The sequence below is a fragment of the Salvelinus sp. IW2-2015 genome, linkage group LG7 (assembly GCF_002910315.2).
Source record: "Salvelinus sp. IW2-2015 linkage group LG7, ASM291031v2, whole genome shotgun sequence".
Lineage (NCBI taxonomy): Eukaryota > Metazoa > Chordata > Actinopteri > Salmoniformes > Salmonidae > Salvelinus > Salvelinus sp. IW2-2015.
The window spans coordinates 11,056,737-11,077,341 of NC_036847.1; the positions used below are offsets into that span (position 1 = coordinate 11,056,737).

The window sequence follows — 20,605 nt, forward strand, 5'->3', positions numbered from 1 at the left end:
GTTTAGGAAGAGTCTTGGTGGTTCCAGAGCTGGCCACCCAGCCAAACTGAGCAATCGGGGGAGAAGGGCCTGGGTCAGAGAGGTGACCAAGAACCCGATGGTCACTCTGACAGAGCTCTAGAGTTCCTATGTGGAGAAACTTCCAGAAGGTCAACCATCTCTACAGCACTCAACCAATCAGGCCTTTATGGTAGAGTGGCCAGACGGAAGATACTCCTCAGTAAAATAAACATAACAGCCCGCTTGGAGTTTGCCAAAAGGCACCTGAAGACTCTCAAACCATGAGAAACAATATTCTCTGGTCTGATGAAACTAAGATTGAACTCTTTGGCCTGAATGCCAAGTGTCATGTCTGGAGGAAACCTTGCACCATCCCTACGGTGAAGAATGGTGGCGGTAGCATCATGCTGTGGGGATGTTTTTCAGCGGCAGGGACTGGGAGACTAGTCAGGATCGAGGGAAAGATGAACGGTGCAAAGTACAGAGAGATCCTTGATGAAAACCTGCTCCAGAGCACTCAGGACCTCAGACTGTGGCGAATGTTCACCTTCCAACAGGACAATGACCCTAAGCACACAGCCAAGACAACGCAGGAGTGGCTTTGGAACAAGTCTCTGAATGTCCTTGAGTGGACCAGCCAGAGCCTAGATTTGAACCCGATCGAACATCTCTGGAGAGACCTGAAAAATAGTTGTGCCAGCAATGCACCCCATCCAACCTGACAGAGCTTGAGAGGATCTGCAGAGAGGAATGGGAGCAACTTCCCTAATACAGGTGTGCGAAGCTTGTAGCTTCTTACCCAAGAAGACTCGAGGCTATAGTCACTGCCAAAGGTGCTTCAACAAAGTATAGTAAAGGGTCTGAATACTTATGTAAAATGTGATCTTTTTTTCCCATTTCTAATACATTTGCAAGCATTTCTAAAAACCTGTCTTTGCTTTGTCATTATGGGGTATTGAGTCGATTGATGAGGTTAAAAACAATTTAATCAATTTTAGAATAAGGCTGTAATGTAACAATGTTGAAAAAGTGAAGGGGCCTGAATACTTTCCGAATGCACATCACCCCCTCCCTTTTGAAACCTTCAGAGGGACGGAAACTAGGAGAGGAAATGTGGGAACAAATGCACTTGTTTCTTACAACTCCTTCTCCATAGTGTATCAGACAAATTACAGTTAGACGGGTGGAATCCAAAAATACATGGGTAAAGTCGTAACAATACATTTAACTAGATGTGTTAGACATTCTATAGAGAAAAGGTGGCACAATTTTTATTTTTTAATGTGTACATACTTTGATGAATACGAGCTGTTTCAGAGAAGTTATGGCTGATTTCAAAACGGTAGGATACACCGGAGCATCCTTCGCGAGGAAAGGAGGAATCTCTTTACACTGCAGTTATTCTGCAATTACTGCATCAAATACCAGTCGACTGCAGTTACAAAACTGCAATCTAGGGGGAAACCCTAAAACTGAAATTTCTTCACTAATCTAAACCAACTGTACCCCTACAGACAAGGAATGAAAAAAAATAAGTTCAACATAGGGGTTTTATTTAATGCTGTTCAAATCTACCACCATAGTGCAGGTCAGTATTGCTACCATCAGTGAAACAAGCGGACTGCCATTGACTGGCTAAATGTGCTCTTTGAAGGGAGAAACAATACAACTAAAAGCCAATTTAAGCCTGATTCGAAAACGTGGTCGGAGGCGCGGTATGGATGGTGTGACGCAATTGCGGATCCTCCGGAGGCATGCAGAGGCCAAATTGAGCGCCGTACTGCATCGCCTTGTGCCTCCCAAATTTTGTAACAATGCAGAGGGCTCCGTATAGCTCCACATTTACATGATTGGTTGACGGTAGGTGAGGGCGGGAGGTTCTGTATAAACAAACTCACTTCCTTAACAAAAGCTTTGCATTGCTCGGCGAAGTATGAATTCCCTGACTTCTGCAGAGACCATATCCCCGTAAATGCTGCACGGCCAATGCAGACGTCAGATTGGGTTAAAAGTTGCTGTATGATCAATGTTAAGTGGCTACCATATTCAAAAGGCTGCATGGTGTGTGAATCAAATTAACAGAACACCCTGCACATCTCGAACATGTAGCGTTGTCGGTTCCTCAGCCTCTATGGTACAAGTAGGCTATTACTAGCTTAGGGATACTGCCTAGTGCCTTTGTGGAACATTGGTAAGGAATTCTCTGAAAACCCTGGTGGAATTGAGGACTACAGTTTCCACAGCTGGAAGGTAAATTCTATTACAAGACTAGTTTCTGCTGTTTAAACTAGCATACATGACAACTCAGCCCTGTAAGAAATTCTTCAGAATATTGAGTGATGACAGAGCAATGACTGGGTGACTTCATGATGGGGCTTGAGAAACTGGTTGGTCCTGCTAACTTTCCCCCTAGCCTCCTTTGTTGTGGAGGTTAGCCTTGCACAAAAGCCAAAAATGGATAACCTCACCCTTCTGTTTGGATGGGGAAAAAATTAAAATGCTTCCACTTAAGAGTCTGAATCGGTTGAGTAGCAAAATGTGAAATCCAAATTAGGAATAATTCATATTCAAGCCTTTTGTTCACAGCGTTTCCATTATTCCACCTCATAGAACTACAGAAAAGTGCCAATTTAAGTTGTGGTTATTTTGTAGTCAAAACAATTTCCAGAAGAAAATGTATAAGTCCTGCACATGGCTAGCTTGCTTGTTCAACCAGTGAAATTGCATTAATTCCACTGGTCCATCAAAACAAACACTGTAGAAATGCTCACTACAAAACTCTAAAGACGAAAGATTTAAGAGGTGCCCATTCCTTTGCTGTACAAATCAGACAGGCATTAAGTGCAGGGTTAGTTATTCATTGTCAAATATACACACACATTAAATACAACCCCCTACTTTTGATTAAATGGTCACACACACCAAAAGTTGACACCTACTCATTCAAGAGTTTACTTTGACTATTTTCTACATTGTAGCATAATAGTGAAGACATCAAAACTATGAAATAACACATATGGAATCATGTAGTATTCAAAAGAAAGTGGTAAACAAATCAAAACATTTTAAATCCTTCAAAAGTAGCCACCCTTTGCCTTGATGACAGCTTTGCGCACTCTTGGCATTCTCTCAAACAGCTTCACCTGGAATGCTTTTCAATTAACAGGTGTGCCTTGTTAAGTTAATTTGTGGGATTTCTTTCCTTAATGTGTTTGAACCAATCAGTTGTTGTGACAAGGTAGGGGTGGTATTGAGAAGATAGCCCTATTTGGTCTTTAACCAAGTCCATATTATGGCAAGAACAGCTCAAATAAGCAAGGAGAAATTACAGTCCATCCTTACTTTAAGACATGAAAGTCAGTGAATACGGAACACCAAGAACTTTGAAAGTTTCTTCAAGTGCAGCCGAGAAAAAAACAAAACAAGCGCTGTGATGAAACTGGCTCTGAGGTCCGCCACAGGAAAGGAAGACCCAGAGTTACCCCTGCTGCAGAGGATACGTTCATTAGTTACCAGCTTCACCACTCACTGATTGCAGCCCAAATAAATGCTTCAGATTAAGTAACAGACATCTCAACGTCAACTGCGTGAATCAGGCCTTCATGGTCAAATTACTGTAAAGAAACCACTACTAAAAGGACACCAAAAAGAAGACTTGCTTGGGACAAGAAACACGAGCAATAGACATTAGACCGGTGGAAGTCTGTCCTTCAGTCTGAGTCCAAATGTGAGATTTTTGGTTCCAACCGCAGTGTCTTTGTGAGACGCAGAGTAGGTGAACGGATGATCTCCACGTGTGGTTCCCACCGTGAAGCATGGAGGTGTGATGGTGCTTTGCTGGTGATACTAATTTATTTAGAATTCAAGGCACACTTAACCAGCATGACTACCACAGCATTCTGCAGCAATACACCATCCCATCTGGTTTGGGCTTAGTGGAACTATAATTGTTTTTTTTCAACAGGACAATGGACCTCCAGGCTGTGTAAGGGCTATTTGACCAAGGAGTGTGATGAGTGCTGTGTCAGATGACCTGGCCTCCACAATCAGCTGAATTCAACCCAATTGAGATGGTTTGGGATGAGTTGGAACGCAGTGAAGGAAAAGCAGCTCAGCATGTGGGAACTCCTTCAAGACTGTTGGAAAAGCATTACCGTTGAAGCTGGTTGAGAATGCCAAGCTGTCGTCAAGGCAAAGAATGTCTACTTTTAAGAATCTCAAATATTTTTTGGTTACTACATAATTCCATGTGTTATTTCATAGTTTTGATGCCGTCACTACTATTCTACAATGTAGAAAATTGTAAAAAATAAAGAAACCCTTGAATGAGTAGGTGTGTCCAAACTTTTGACTGGCACGCACACACAATGTATGCCTTCGAGAAAAAGAACAGCATACACACCGTTGGGTGACATCTACAAAATAACTTGAGGTTAGCAGTGTGGGATAATCAAACATCATTTTTACTGAGCATATCAACCATTCCTCTGAAGACAAGCAAATCACACACACACACCAAGCAGCATAAATTAATACAATTATTTAAAAACTCATATGCACTTTCCCACCTCATCCGCCCAAATAGTTTTTAAACCCGGCATTACAGAATCATTTGGACATCAAGCATCAGTAAAATGTTAGAGACCAGTCTCAAACCAGCTGTCGCTCAGTTGTAAAAAATAAATTATCTGGCTATTCAATTTCAGCAAGTACTCTAAACTACCCAGAACACCATACAGGGATTTAAGAAAAGACCAGATGACATCTTCCCTGTGTGACAGAAACCTACCACTAATGGTAGCTTTGGCTACATTCCATTCAGCATTTTGGAATTAACATGGCATGAAATTAATCTGCCACTACACCTTGGGATTACATTCAATTCAAAATGACACAGCATTTGGGATTTTGTTTTAAGGACAGTCACATATAGCCCTGGGTAGAGTTAAGGTCAGAGTTTCTCCCTCACACCTCTTGAAAAGTAAGGAACTTCCAGGTGACATATCCTTGACAACACTTCAGACAAATGCAATGTTTAAAATGTTACTCAAAGCTCAGTTGCTAAGAAAAAAAAACAAGCGACAGCAAGAGGAAACTATAGACAAGACAGGAAGTGAAAGGTGACGTGAATGATCTGAACCTGGGGTCAGAGTACACAGACCCTGAGTGTCACTCAATCTAAAAAGGTGCTCCTTTTCTATTCCCCGTTCCTTCCAGCTCCACTGAACCAACTTGCGCTGCCTGCCACCTCACCTACCAAGCCCCTACAGACCAATGGTCAGGAAGTAAAAAAATATATTTAAAAAATGAAAGAGAGAACAAACAGAAGCACTATACTGATTGTCTTGGCCTTACTTCTAGCTCCCCTACCACAAAAGGTCCATTGAAAAGTAAACCAAAGAAATGGTCGGTAGGCGCAAATTTTTGCATTTGACTGTGCGCTCTAGCTAAAGGACATGCAATTCCAGAAAAAGTTAGAGCTATAACAGATTATTGGCAAATAATAAACTCAGGACAGCATGAATGCTACCCTTCAAAAGTGGATGATTGTCAAATCAAGAATGAATCTAAACAAGTGGGCTTCTGGGAGGTGTAGTTCCATTTCAAATGGAATCATATTCCAGAGGTGATTCTATTGCTATAAACACTTGCATAAATCCATGTATAAAAACAGCTCTACCATTGATGGTATTGAAGTGACAATTACATGGGGACAAAGCAATTACATTGAAACCCTAAAATAATAATCTCAGTGTCTTTGGTTAAGAGTTGTCTTGTTGCAACAGGCAGCCTGTCGGAAGCACAAGCACCCAAGATGCTTCAGAGAGCTCACTAAAAAGTCATTAGTTCCCATCAAATGACACTCCATTTCTAATGATTTTAATAGGGGGAACTCATTTCTAAAGATGGAGAATTCAATTGTGTGTGGAGCAACATTTTTCTCTTGTTGAAAAAGGACTGAAGAGAGTAAAGCTAGCCCTTTGACAGAAAAGCGAGACATATTGGATCCCAGTCCCTTGATAATTGGCCGCTCCGCTAAGACTTCAAAGCCCGTTTATGACGGGGGGAGGGGGTGAAGGAATGCGGGTATAGCCAGTTGAGTGTGGTCCGCTGGTGTGACAACGGGCTCTGGCCCCTAGGGTGACCGGTTATGCTGGTATCTTGGTTCGTTCCTGTGGAATAATGAAGCATAGAGAATCAGTCTTGGCCGAGTTGGACCGATGCTAGTGGAGATCTATGAGAGATGTTCCCCAAACTAAGGCAATAACATCTCCAAGACTGCTCTTCGGTGGATCCCACTTTTAAGAAAGCTATGGGAAATTAAATACTGGGGTGGAACAGCATTTGAGTTTCCATGTAGAAAAACAATTATTCCATGAAGAATTGAGCCTGCAGACAGTGTAATGGGAACACCATCCATATCTTCCAGCACTATACTGGCAATTTTTTTTTGATCGACACAGACTAGAGTTGGAGTAGGCCACACTTCTCTACACAGAGCCCTTCAACAAGTCCCATGCAAGGGAAGGAGGAACGTCCCTTCAGCAGGAAGGGCCCAAAACAAGGCTAATTTAGTTTCTTTTGGAGTTTGGAGCTAGAGGAGTGGTCGCTGGGCTCCATGGTGTATTCCTTTTGAATGCCAGTCTGAGGGGCAGGTAGAGTGAGTGAACAAAGAAATTATTCATCTCTTCCCTGTCTTCATGTAGGAGGGGATGGTCCCTCGGGCTGTGAGGCCCTCGAAGCGCTTGTAGGTGTAGTTGATGAAGACCCAGTCCTTGTTCTTCAGGTCTGCCTCAGAATGGTTAGACACCACAGGGGCAGCTGAGGAGGAAAAGTAAAGGGATTATTTCACACAGGGCAATGGAGGAAAACAAAAGGATACATTTTTTTTTTTAAAGACAGCCTTGTTTCAAGGTGGTTGACCAGGGCTGTGTTTATTAGGTACCAAATGAAAGAAAACTGACAACCTGGGAGGGACTACCAGGGGTGTATTCATTAGTCGCAGACTATTGCAAAACATTTTGCAAGGGAAAATGTTTACCGTTTACTCTAGGAACCAAACAGAACAGAAGGAACCAAAAAACGGGGAGGGACCTAATGAACATGATACTGTCGATCTATGACTACTGACAGCCACTGGTGTTGTGACAATAAGCAACGTACCTGTTGGCTGGAGGATATCGGAGTCTGGGAACTCGTCAAAGTTGGACGTGTCGTCGATGCTTTTGATCTGGATGGGAATGGCAGCGGGCCTCTCTCTGTAGGGACAACACGGGACTCTGGTTTTACAACGGGACTGTTCTCACCAGTTTTTAAAAGTTTTTTTTATGCACCGCTACATTGTCAGAAAATGCTAGCCAGGAGATTATGGAGGTTGGTAAATAACCAGCTAATAAACTTTTTTTTATTTTTAAAAAAAAATGGTTTGGATGAAAATACACAGACCTGCCAACCTTGAATCATTTTTAAGAGTACCACTTCACAGCACACGCAACTACAATGCTCAAATAATAGGAGCAGGCTAATTCATGTTTTGCCTAATAATGATGTTGGCAGAAGACTGTCTCCATAGGAATAGTAGGCTATACAGATAGACTTATGGGTACTTGGCTGCTCTTCAGTAGCTAGCTAGATATACTTTTTTACATACAATCAGGGCTTTTTTTTGACGGGATATGGGGGAGGTCCGGAGGGGGGCAGTCAACTTAAAGTTGGAGAATTTTGCATTTGAAAAACATGTAACTGCCATTTCCTGAAACATACAGTCTTAAATGATATCAAAAACTGTAGCCAACACAGAAGTTTTGGGTTTGATCCTAAATTAAAATTGAGGTGGTCTTAATGACACTTTCATATTTTTCTAGGTAACATTTAGGGGTAATGATTATTCTAATTAAATAGGTGTCTTTGTGGTTAGCCTCTAGACATTTAATTACTGGATGCAATGTAGTAGTCTAGTTTACAGTAGGCTATTTGGAATATGAAACAACTGAACTAGACCTATATGAGCTTGTTTCAGATCTCCATGTTCTCGCCCAAGTCCTGACTCCACTACAACTTCAGACGGTTGAGTCAAAAAACACAACATGCCAATTGCTACATAATATAGAGTAGTTTTTTGTACCATGGTACTTTGACCTCAAATTGCATGCATGGTATACAAAATGCATGCACTTTGGCAGATCTGCACACACCAACAAAAAAAAAAAAGTAGTGAACTATTCTTTTAAGCCCTCCTACCTGATGTGGTCGTAGTCCACCCCTTCGAAGAATGCGTTGCCCTTGATGTCCTCCACCCCCGTCGCTCCAATCCTGTGCTCCTCTTCGCAGCAAAACCTGAGGATGAGGTCCTTGGCCTTCTCGGAGATGGGCACTTCCGGGGGAAAGGTCAGTGTTTCCCGCCAGTTCATCACCTTCCTGTAGGTCTCCTGGGGGGTCTCCGAGCAGAACGGGGGATAGCCTGGAGCATAATACACACAAGGAATCAACACATTAGCCAGGCATGGCCAAATGCATAGGAATGGCATCATTTTGTGATGGCACTATATTAGACACACAAAAGTATGTGGACACCCCTTCGGCTGTTTCAGCCACACCTGTTGCTGACAGGTGTATAAAATCAAGCACACAGCCATGCAATCTCCATAGACAATCATTGGCAGTAGAATGGAATTACTGAAGTGCTCAGTGACTTTCAACGTGGCATCGTCATAGGATGCCACCTTTCCAACAAGTCAGTTGGTCAAATTTCTGCTGCGCTAGAGCTGCTCCGGGTTAACTGTAAGTGCTGTTATTGTGAAGTAGAAACATCAAGGAGCAACAACAGCTCAGCCGCAAAGTGGTAGGCCACACAAGCCCACAGAACGGGACCGCCAAGTGCTGAAGCGTGCGAAAATAGCCTGTCCTCGGTTGCAACACTCACTACTGAGTTCCAAACTGCCTCGAAGCAACGTCAGCACAATAAGTGTTCGTCGGGAGCATCATGAAGTGGCTTTCCATGGCCGAGTAACCGAACACAAGCCTAAGCTCATCACGCGCAATGCCAAGCGGCAGCTGGAGTAGTGTAACGCTCGCCGCCACTGGACTCTGGAGCAGTGAAAACACATGTTCAGGAGTGATGAATCAAACTTCACCATCTGGCAGTCTGACGGACGAATCGGGGTTTGGCGGATGTGAGGAGAACGCTACCTGCCACAATGGAGAGTGCCAACTGTAAAGTTTGGTGGAGGAATAATGGTCTGGAGCAGTTTTTCATGGTTCAGGCTAGGCCCCTTAGTTTCAGTGAAGGGAAATCTTAATGCTACAATTACATTCTGTGCTTCCAACTTTGTGGCAACAGTTTGGGGAAGGCCCTTTCCTGTTACAGCATGACAATGCACCCGTTCAGCAAGCGAGGTCCATATAGAAATTATAGCAGCAAAGGGGGGGGACCGACTCCATATGAATGCCCATGATTTTGGAATGAGATGTTCGACGAGCAGGTGTACACAGATTTTTGGTCATGTAGTGTATGTTTGAAAGAATTTCCAAAAACTACCATCAATGGCTTTGAGGAGGCTCCAAGTAGAACATGTCAATGAGATCTCACCTATCAGCATCTCATACATGATGACTCCCAGGCTCCACCAATCACAGAGCTTGTTGTATCCGTTCTGCATGAAGACTTCTGGGGCGATGTAGTCAGGGGTGCCCACAGTAGAGAAGGCCTAAAGGGAGAGCAAAGACAGTATCAATTTATTTATTTATTTTTTAAACTTGATTCAAGGCTTCATAGTATTGTATAAATGTGACTACAAGACCACGCCAATACAAGTGTGAGTGTGTAGAATATGCTGCCTTCCTATCTAGCTTTATTTTCTCACCAGCTGTCTCCTGTTCCTCTTCCATGTCTCTGCTTTCCTCTTTGAGTTCATGTTATTGAATGCTGTAAAGAAGAATGAACAGTTCTATAAAATGATGCAACTTACATACTGGTTAAACCGGTTTAACTCACCTGCAGGTTAAGATACAGTGCATACGGAAAGTATTCAGACGCCTACACTTTACGCATTTCGTTACGTTAGTCTTTTTCTAAAATGGATAACTTTTTTTTTTTTTTTATAAACATTCTCAATCTACACAATACCCCATAATGACACAGCGAACAGTTTTTTTATATATAAAAAATTCAAAACAGAAATACCTTATGTAAATAAGTATTCAGACCCTTTTCCTTGAGACTTGAAATTAAGCTCAGGTGCATCCTGTTTCCATTGATCATCCAAAACTGAGCAATCAAGGGAGAAGGGCATTAGTCAGGGAGGTGACCAAGAACCCAATGGTCACTGACCGAGCTCCAGAGTTTGTCTGTGGTAGAGTGGCCAAACGGTAGCCATGACAGCCCGCTTGGAGTTTGCCAAAAAGCACCAAAAGGATTCTCAGACCATGAAAAACAAGATTCTCTGGTCTGATGAAACCAAGATTGAACTCTTTGGCTTGAATGCCAGGTGTCATGTCTGGAGGAAACCTGGTGCTAGCATCATGCTGAGGGGATATTTTTCAGCGGCAGGGACTGGGAGACTAGTCAGGATCGAAGCAAAGATGAACGGAGCAAAGTACAGAGCGATCCATGATGAAAACCTACTTCAGAGCGCTCAGGACCTTAGACTGGGGTGAAGGGTCACCTTCCAACAGGACGACAACCCGAAGCACAGCCAAGACAAAGTAGGAGTGGCTTCGGGACAAGTCTCTGAATGGCCTTGAGTGGCCCAGCCAGAGACTGGACTTGAACCCGATTGAACATCTCTGGAGAGACCTGAAAATAGCTGTGCATTAACACTCCCCATCCAACCTGAAAGATCTTGAGAGGCTCTGCAAAGAGGAATGGGAGAAACTCCCCAAATACAGGTGCCAAGCTTGTAGCGCAATTCCAAAGTCTCGAGGTTGTAATCGCTGCAAAAGGTGCTTCAACAAAATACTGAGTAAAGGGTCTGAATACTTACGTAAAATGTGATATTTAAGATTTTTTTATACATTTGCAAACATTTCTAAAAACCTGTTTTTGCCTTGTCATTTATCAGCTCTAATCCAGTGATTTACAGTCAGGATATATTCAATGAATTTGTTAGTAAGGATTGTAACATGCAACAACAAAAATATGTACACACTGGTAAAACACCTTTATATAATATAAAACATACCTAAAAACAAATCTAAGTTCTTACCTTAAAAAAAAAAAAGCACATTTGAAATCAGAACCAGGTTTGTAGAGAATCATTAAAAAGGCTCAATCTGGGACATTTCCTACTGTTCAAATACATTTCCAATTAATAGAATTTATAAATTCCTTTTGAGCTTAGTGCATCCGTTTTACTCTATCATAACCCAAATATTACGTCATTGTCATTTGAATGTTTGCAAACAAAGTGTAGCTCCAAAATATGCTTCCAAATATCATGTCAATCTCAACAACTATAAGGGCTCAGACACAAACTCCAGATTGTGGCTTTAACATTGATACAGGGTGTTAGTATGTAAAGTAATGGATTGATTGGAGATGCCTGACTTTGCTTACTGAAGTCACTGGGGAGGCTGTGGTTGAGGTTCTTGTAGAACTCCGTACGATGGGCCCTCTTCAGACCCGTGCATAAACCAAAGTCAGACAGCTTCACATGGCCCTGGAACAATCAAAAAGCACAACAATCAAGGCACCTTCAGTACAGGATCATATTCATTACTGCACACCAAAGCAAAACCTTCTGCACCACAAAATGAAAACAAGCATTTCTTATTGGACAAGTTCAGTCCGTTTTCTTCAGTTTGTTCCCTTGTGAATTCGACCCAGTTGTGCACTTTAACCAAACCACCAATCTGAGCTCATATTTATGTGTCTCCAAGTCTGCTCAAACGCACCCTGGAGTCTAGTAGCAGGTTGTCAGGTTTGATGTCTCTGTGGATGAAGCCTAGTTGGTGGATGGAGTCGATGGCTATCACTGTCTCAGCGATGTAGAACTGAGTGGCCTCCTCAGTCAGAGTATCCTTCTTCATGAGCAGGGTCATCATGTCACCTGTAGGGGGCAGCGGCATGTTAAAAATTACCACATTGCAACTGGACTTTGAGGCGTATTCAGTGAGGCAGTTTGTTTTGGTGGAATTACAGATAAATGTGCTGCACAGAATTGTTTATTTTGGACGATGGCAGGTTGCTTGTTCTATACAAAACGGGTTTTTCTGCAACATTGCTTCTCATTACTGGGATCGTATTCACAAAGTGTCTCAGATTAGGAGTGCCGAGTTTGGATCAGTTTTGGCTGAGTCGAGTGGAGTAGGCACTCCTACTCTGAAACACTATGAATACAAGCCCCAAGGTCTTACACATGCAAGACTCGCATGGGGGGGGGGTCGTACCGCCAGGCAGGAACTCCATGATGAGGTAGAGGTTCATCTTGTCCTGGAAGCTATAGAACATCTTGACCACCCACAGGCTGTCTGCCTCCACCAGAATGTCTCGCTCGGCACGGATGTGACCCACCTAAGAATACACGCACGGCACCATACATTTTCTTTCTCAATTGCATGACAGGCACTCATGTTTGTATCAAAGACACTGCTTTGGACATTTGAGAGAAATTACTGGCCATCAATGTATACCTCCCCTACTCCTTCCTCCTCACCTGTTCCTTCTCCAGCATGTCAGCCTTACGGAGGATCTTCATAGCGTACACATGGCCTGTGTCCTTTTTCTGCACCAGACGCACCTGGGGACAAAGAGGACCAGAACGTGCGAATAATGTAATGAATAATAAGCTGAAACTCTGAAAGGCTACATAAAAGACGTTTATACTAAAGGGATGATGCCTACCTCTCCAAAAGCTCCTCGGCCAATCACCTTGAGGGACTCAAAGTCTTCCAGGCCCAGGCGGGTTCGTTTGAGACGCAGGAAGTCTGTCTCTTTCCTGGCGTGCTGAGAACGCCGGATACACTTCTGCACAGGTAGAGGGGGAAATGGTTAGTGTGAACATGTCAAAAGTTTGTGTGTGTCTGTCAGGGTTTCCGTTAGCCGGTAATAGCTGGCTTTTGTCAGAAAAATATATTGAAAAGCAGATAAATAAAATTGGCACCGGCCAATTGCCCAGGAGAAGGAAAAGAAATCCCATTGTGAAATAATGCTTTTTAGCCTATTCATTGATGGAAATACATTTGACTGGTGATGCTTAAAAGTCTATAGGTTATTTGCATAATGTAGTGGAATTAAACTGGCGCGTGTACAGCATATTCGTTACCTTATCACATGCGTACAGAATAGAGAGCCTTTGAGTGGGAAATCTGTCAGACAGCGTAAGCGCAGCATCTTGTGGTGCTTTCAAGACAACTGGGAACTCAAAAACACGTGGTCAAATCATGATGTCAGTGATCTTCAGGTCGGAAAATCTGAGCGCTAGAAAGAGGCCCGATTCCAGAGTTGGAATTACGAGTTGAAGACTATTCATAACGATTTCCACCCCAGTCGGAACTTGTTTTATTCCCAGTTGTCTTGAATGCACTGAAGCCTGAGATTTGAGTTGTTTTGAACGCTGCATCAAATGGCAATGGAAGGCAGGCTTCATCAGCACGTCACACACCACTTTGCAATGAGATGGAGGCAGTATGCATTTTGAAAACATATACTTCATTGTTTTCCCGCTAATTGCATTATGGAACTACCATTAGACTGGAGTCTACTGCCTTGTCCACATTGCTGCGCTTATGTGAAGAAATAGTTATTCAACATTAAGCTAAATGTTCTGATCTGTTGCATCAGACTCATAGCTTTTTAAGTTATTTATTTTTTATGTAGCCTAGGTCTACTTGTTGTATGAATTTAGGATCCATCGTCCCAGTGTTTTTGGAATAAACCATTTCTCGATAAGCTGACCAATACAATAGGTAGCTTAAACTTTTCTACTATAGTAGATTAACAGCAAAATCGCTAGCCAATGTCAGTTACTCATCTTGTTGGCTGAGGAAAAGTAAATTCTAACATGTTCAAAGTGCACATCAGAATTCAGTAAGGACAGCTCACCGTTCCAATCTAGACTTGCATGTTCTGTTAATATGAATTCCCACATGCTAAATATGATTTGTCATTCAGGGCACTGTGGGTGGACGCCCTAATAAAATTATGCACTCAATGCATAAGGGTCCAGGAAATGTTTTAAATGTACGGTAAATTTTTAAATGTTGCCGGTCAAATCTCCAGCAAAACATTTTCATTACGGAAACCCGGGTGTGTGCCCGAGTACACAACCTCACCTCTTCATCAACCAAGCCCTCTTGGTCCATCACCTTTTCCAACTTCTGCTGCCTGGAACAGAAATGCAAAAATAATTCACTTTCATTCAACTAATGTGTATGGTGTTGTGTCTGTTCTTGAACAAAGTATCAACCCTGCTTTGAGTGGCGAATGGTTCCAGCTGAGCCACATACGTATTCTCCTTTAACACCAATTAAGTGCACCATATAAACACAGCCACACATCTCTACCTTGAGAGAAAGAGTAACCTTCACTGGCTTATCGAGCAAAATGTGTAAGGGACTAAGAGTTTTATTGCGTCATTGAGCAGTATCCTTCCAGAAAAACACAGACCGGTGTCGTTCGGTCCTTATGCCCACATGCTTTCTATGGATCAACACCATCACCACAACATCAGGGTCGTATTCACTAGGAACAACACAGAACATAAGAATTGCTTGTTTTCGTGTTCCGTTGCAAAATTATTTGCTACAGTGTGCACTAATGAATGCGACCCAGGGACTTACATATTAGTAGTGTCATTTCCTTCTCTGCTCTGAAGCCGCTGAGATAAGAGACCACCGAGTAACCTTTGGTTGCCAGTGATATTAATAGGGCTATCTGCTAGTAGGGGTTGGATTGGTGCCACTGTGTGTCATGTTCACTGTTTATCAGTTTCCTCTTGAAGTCGACACAAACAAGGTCCTCCTGTGGCCATGAGGGCGAAACCGACTCAGACCGCTACTTGACAATAGCCAACTGCCATGTCTTCACCATCAGCTGCTTGTTTGATCATTACTCAGGTAACAGTGTTTGAACAGAAATGGTCATTTACTAATTATATATATATATTCTTGACATGATTTCAAAGTATATGTGTGTGTGTGTATATATCTTGACATGAATATATATATTACACACACACATATACTTTGAAATCATGTCAAGAATTTGTGAAACATTCTGGTTTATTGCACTCAACCTCTGCCTACTTTTTCCAAGATCACAAGTTTTAAAAAAGCCCCCAGTCAGTGCCACACATTCTTCACACATCAGTTGTTTTTATCTCGAAACTGAAATGATCTCAGTGTGCTAGAGCGCACACAGACAGGGTGTGGTTTCCATCAAAGAGAGCCAGGGAGGTAACATGAAAGACCGCAGACAATTTGCATTTAGAAAGAGCAAAGAGGCCTACCAAGCAAGACAGACAAGTGTCATCAGCCCAATATAAAAAGAAAAACGGGAGGGAAAAGCTACTGTTAAAATGTAAATATCTTCTACAGAAATAATGCAGTGGCCACCATTTCTTAGTCTAAATCGTCAGCTAACACATTCATAAAGCACAAATACCAAAGTTAGCAACCGCCACCTTGAATGTCATAACGCATACGAAGAATGTAGCAATAGAGAAATTGGAAAAGATGGCTGTCGGTGGAAAGCATTGGTAGAACGCTGCCCATTGGCTCAGCCCAGACGGGTGCATGCGTGTGCAGTCGGAGGCCTACCTCATCTCTCTCTCCTCGTGTTGGGCGATAAGGTTGCTGTAGAAGTTCTCCAGGGTTACTTTGGCCATGGTCACACGCTCCTTGGTGTGGTTACTCATCGAGGAGCAGGAACTCTGGCCCATCATTGCCATGGTTACCTAAGGGATGCACAGGAAAGGAGGGACTTTACCCCTACCCACATGTATTACCTCAACTAACCTGTACCCCCGCACATTGACTCGGTACCGGTACCCCTTGTATATAGCCTCGTTATTGTATTGTTGCTCTTTTATTTTTTCCTTTAGTTTATTTAGTCAAAAAAAATTTTTAACTGCATTGTTGGTTAAGGGCTTGCAAGTAAGCATTTCACAGTAAGGTTTACACCTGTTGTATTCGGCGCATGTGACATAACTTGATTTGTTTTGCAATTAAGCAGCCTTTATCAATTAAGCAGCCTTTATCCTGCAGACCACTTGTTCTCAATCCTGGTCCTGGAGCCCCAAAGGGGTGCAAATGTTTGTTTTTGCGTTAACACTACACAGTTGATTCAAATGATCAACTCCTCGTCAAGCTTTGATGATTTTAGTGCAAAGGCAAAAACTGGTTCCCAGGACCAGGATTTAGAACCACTGTTCTAGACCAGGAGTAGGCAATTAGATTCAGCCACGGGCCTATTTTTGTCGAAATGGATGGTCAGGGGGCCAGAACATAATTATAATAATTAGTACATTGCAAATTGACCTAAAAGAGCTTAAAAAGAGACTATTTGATAGGGTTGGGAATTGCCAGGTACCTCACGATACGATATTGTCACAATACTAAATGTATCGCGATTCTATATCTATTGCGATTTGATACTGTGATTCGATATTCCAAACATATTGATCACCATATGTCTGCTGCAGAAGTATGAGAGAACATGAGAAAATGAATTTTGATCAGTCAGGGAAATAAGTGCTGAAAACAAAGTGGCTCCCTACTTAAAAAAAGATTGCGAACAAGCCATGAAGAAGAAAAAAAGACTGGAGTTTTAGTGCAGGTACAGTCAACTAACGCATAAACAATACTGTGATATTGTCAAAACTATATCTATATCTTCAAAAATAATATCCTGATGTCTTTTTTTGATTACATTTTACATTGAGACACTATTTTATTTGTGATAATATTTGGTGAAAGAAATGCTAAATTAGTAATTTTTGCTGAATTCCTGGTGATTTTACAGTGTTTTTTAACCAATAAGGCTCACTCGCAGGCCGGTTTTAGCCCGTCAGCCACCTGTTGCCAACCATGATAGACAGAAAGAACTGCAAATAGGCGTACACTGGCATGATTAACTTCAAGTCCAAAGGAAGTTGTATTCTTCATAGTCCTTGTAATTGTGCTGGTTTTCATTCACACATACCAGCCTATAGGCATACCCTTACAAACACTTTCACTGGGTCATAACTTTGCATTTAAACTTTCACTACAACATTTTCAAAGTGCTGAGATCAGCTCTTTCTAAAACAAGGTGCCAAAAAGAGTTAAAGACAATTGGTCTCTTTCAGTCGTTGTACTGTAACTCAATGTCCAATCAGCGCGTTCTACATGGCTGCGCTACAGGGACACTGTACCCTTGAGGTTGAGGTAGCATGAGGATGGGCACGTGGAAAGAGTCTGCCATTTGCCTATGAGCTCCAAGCATATACAAAGCCCTTGATTGGTGTCTTGCCGATGCTAGAAGGTCAGAGTAATTCAGTTATCTGTCAGACATTCTGTTGGCACTGAATAAGGTCATTAAAAGGATTAAAAGGAATGACTGGTGTCCTATAAAACGAGAATTAAAGTCGCCATGTGTATAGTCCTACAATAAAGCCTGGTCACTAATATTGTGACAGCAGTTAAAATGATGGTGTAAATCAACTTCGTGCACCCAATTCTGGTGCGCATTACTGTGAATCAGAGAGGGGTAGGCTGTGTGCACAATCATGGAGTGTAAACTGTGCAGAAAGGATACGTCACCTTGTCTGTCCAAGCTGTTTAGAAACCCCTACAACACATGCAAACAACTCAAGCATGCCTTACTCACAAATAGCTACTTAATATATACAAATAAAATAGGCTAGCTAGCTGCAAATCTGTCATGTAGTTAGCTAAGCCAGAAATGGCTATAGCTAGCTAGCACATTCAGTCTGGTTTAGGTTGACTGTCTGCGCTGAAGATGCATTCGTTAACTTCAGCTGCATGTAAATAGCTTGCTAGGTAACAGCAAGCCGCTTAGAGTTATTGGCTAGCTCACTGACAAGTACAAAGTGGAGAGCTTCATCACATATGAATGACAATTGGCTAAATAGCTAAAGTAAAATACCATCCAAGTTAACCAACACTATCAAACTTGTCACAACAAGGCAAGCGTGTCTAGCTAGGTAGCTAGCTAAGAGACCAGCCTACAACCAGTCCATCCGGCTAGCTATCAGTATCTTTGACCAAGCCATCAAATCCCATATATTTGACTTTGCACACGTTTGTATGTCTATTGATGTGATGTAGCCATCTACATCGTGGAGTTGAGGGAACACACTTGGATAGTTAGCGGTATATAACAACTAGTGTTGTTGTGGCATTAAAGACAGCTTGCTAACTAGCCTCGCTGTTTACTGCTGCCAGGTAATGTTAACTAGTTCCGCAAACCCAATCAGAACGTAACATACCTAGTAATGTTAGCTAGCAAGCAAACGTACTAAATTCAACAACAAAGTACATTGTATATGTATTTCAAAACTGTCTAACCACAGCCAGGTAGCTAGCTTAATCTAGCTAAGGTTAGATTGCATAGCTTCAACAAAGGTAGATAGCTAGCTAAAAATAGCACAGTTAGCTTAAAAGTGGGAAAATATCACTTAGCTAAATGGCTACACTACTACTGATAGTTAGTCATTGATGCCTGGCTGGCACTACTGTAACTAGCCCAAGAGACAACTAGAAGACGGGAGGGGGCATATTGACCATAACATTTCATGTCACAAAACTAGTAGACGTGTTATCGTATAAAAATTATAATCGGTTTCTCAGCAAGTTTGTCTTCTGTTATCTTACCTTCGCAGGAATGACTCTCTCTCTCTCTCTCTCTCTCTCTCTCTCTCTCTGCTTGGCTGTGTGTGGCTCAACCCTGTGTTTCCCTTTCGCTTTAAACTCATCATGACGCTTGGTGGCCAACAAGGCGAAGCGCAACGATTTGAGATTTGCCACACCGCTTCTTCTTCCGGTCACTCTCTCTTTTAGTCTCTGCCTACTCACAGTGAATCCTCACCCTGTACCCATCTTCCTCTACCTCTCTCTACACTGCTTCAGCATACGACACTTTCTGTACTACCTGACCCTAGCAACCTCAACATGCCTTTCTTTCACCGGACACCTTTGATCTCCAGCCCCATGGGCACCCCCACAACTAAGACACAACTTTCTCCACCGAAACTACACATTCCTTCGTATCATGCTCACATCTTGGACTCTTCCCCGTATACATACTGCTGCAAACATGCCGATAAACTTGACACCTACAACGCTGAAGTATTTTAGGAACAAACGATCTCAAGGGATAACTTACACACCTACTTAACCTTATATGACAAACACTATACATCAAAACTCAACAGAACAGACATCTTCGTTTCCCCAAGCACTCCAACTAATCTGCGTCGCACAAAACAGCGACTGTCACAGACAACGGGAATCTGTTAAACTGTTGCTGTGTGCGTCAACGTTGAAATGCCTGAGTTAGATGACCTGGTGAAAATATAATTTAGAATTTTCTTTATTAAGAAGGAAACTCGGTACTAATAACCATATTATTGTTTTGCCCCTACTTTTTAATAATATGGTTATTATGTTCTAAAAGAGAAGTATTTCCCATCAATATACTGATCTAATACACTCGTTCAAACAGGCGTTACTGCGCACTCACGTTTATCAATCGAATAATCTAATAACTGGCAATTTCAGACTATACGCATACACTATTCTAACCTTCATGGTGCGTTAAGAGAACAAACAAAAAACGTTCTTGGAACTGTCACTGAATGCTAAGAAAACGGGGGTTCGGTCCCTGTCAGTCTGCCCTCCGAATTCAAATTCAAATTCAAGCTGCTTTATTGGCATGAAAAACATTGTGTCAATATTGCCAAAGCAACAATGTATACAATATACATTGTAATACAATTAAAACAATGACAAATTCGCTACAACGTTCTGCTGTGTAGCCTAGGCCAACACCTTGCATAATGGCAACTATGAACGATCTTGTCCATGGTGCTTTACTGACATTAGTATTTCCCCCTTATGGAAACTATCCTTCTAACAACTATAGGCTAGTAGGCTACGTGAGCACACCAAATAAAACACGATCCTGGAAACCGTGTGTATGTTCCATGTCAAGCTGCTCTCCAAATTCGCTACAACACCACTATTTTGCAGCGCATTATAAAATTATAGTGGCCCACTAGATTCAGTACCTTAACCTGTAGGCTAATCGTAAATTACAGTGGGAAAGTGAAAGTAAATTATAGGCCTATCTAACGGCTGCAGGATAAATTAACAATTAAGCAGGGGTTTTACGCATGTGTCTGTGGGAGGAGAGGCAACTCAACGACCACTCCGTCATGCGCAAATCAGATAATACGAGGCGCTGTTTGAATGTTTCATTACAATATATTCATGGATGCATTCTCCCTTTTTTGAAATAATCATTGATCTAAATATACTGCAAATTACTGCCCTGTAAGAGCTGCCCTGCTCAACTGTAAGTGGTGTTATTGTGAAGTGGAAATGTCTAAGAGCAACAACGGCTCAGCCGCAAAGTAGTAGGCCACACAAGCTCACAGAAAATGAG

General features: G+C 42.2%; 1 protein-coding gene across 2 annotated transcripts; it reads right to left on the reverse strand.

Annotated features, from left to right (window-relative positions):
• Nucleotides 1-1,536: 1,536 nt before the first annotated feature.
• On the reverse strand, nucleotides 1,537-19,385 carry stk38a (serine/threonine kinase 38a). Of its 2 annotated transcripts, none has more exons than XM_023990964.2 (13): nucleotides 18,814-19,385; nucleotides 15,757-15,893; nucleotides 14,272-14,323; nucleotides 12,842-12,964; nucleotides 12,654-12,737; nucleotides 12,388-12,511; nucleotides 11,893-12,047; nucleotides 11,555-11,657; nucleotides 9,864-9,925; nucleotides 9,590-9,707; nucleotides 8,242-8,461; nucleotides 7,165-7,259; nucleotides 1,537-6,822 (listed from the first exon to the last, which is right to left on the reverse strand). In XM_023990964.2, exons 2-13 carry the CDS (start codon nucleotides 15,885-15,887, stop codon nucleotides 6,683-6,685), a joined length of 1,407 nt encoding a protein of 468 aa, XP_023846732.1. In that variant the 5' UTR covers nucleotides 15,888-15,893; nucleotides 18,814-19,385; the 3' UTR covers nucleotides 1,537-6,682. The 2 variants fall into 2 exon arrangements, with proteins under 2 accessions (XP_023846732.1, XP_023846731.1); XM_023990963.2 differs by having other exon boundaries at nucleotides 11,546-11,657; nucleotides 18,814-19,384.
• Nucleotides 19,386-20,605: the final 1,220 nt, after the last annotated feature.

Excerpts from the sequence above, each read along its gene's own strand:
- stk38a (XM_023990963.2), bottom strand. The coding sequence starts at position 15,887 with ATGGCAATGATGGGCCAGAGTTCCTGCTCCTCGATGAGTAACCACACC. Across the intron at positions 14,324-15,756 it reads CACGAGGAGAGAGAGATGAG|GCAGCAGAAGTTGGAAAAGG; the intron begins GTAGGCCTCCGA and ends TTTCTGTTCCAG. Across the intron at positions 12,738-12,841 it reads GCCGAGGAGCTTTTGGAGAG|GTGCGTCTGGTGCAGAAAAA; the intron begins GTAGGCATCATC and ends CTTTGTCCCCAG.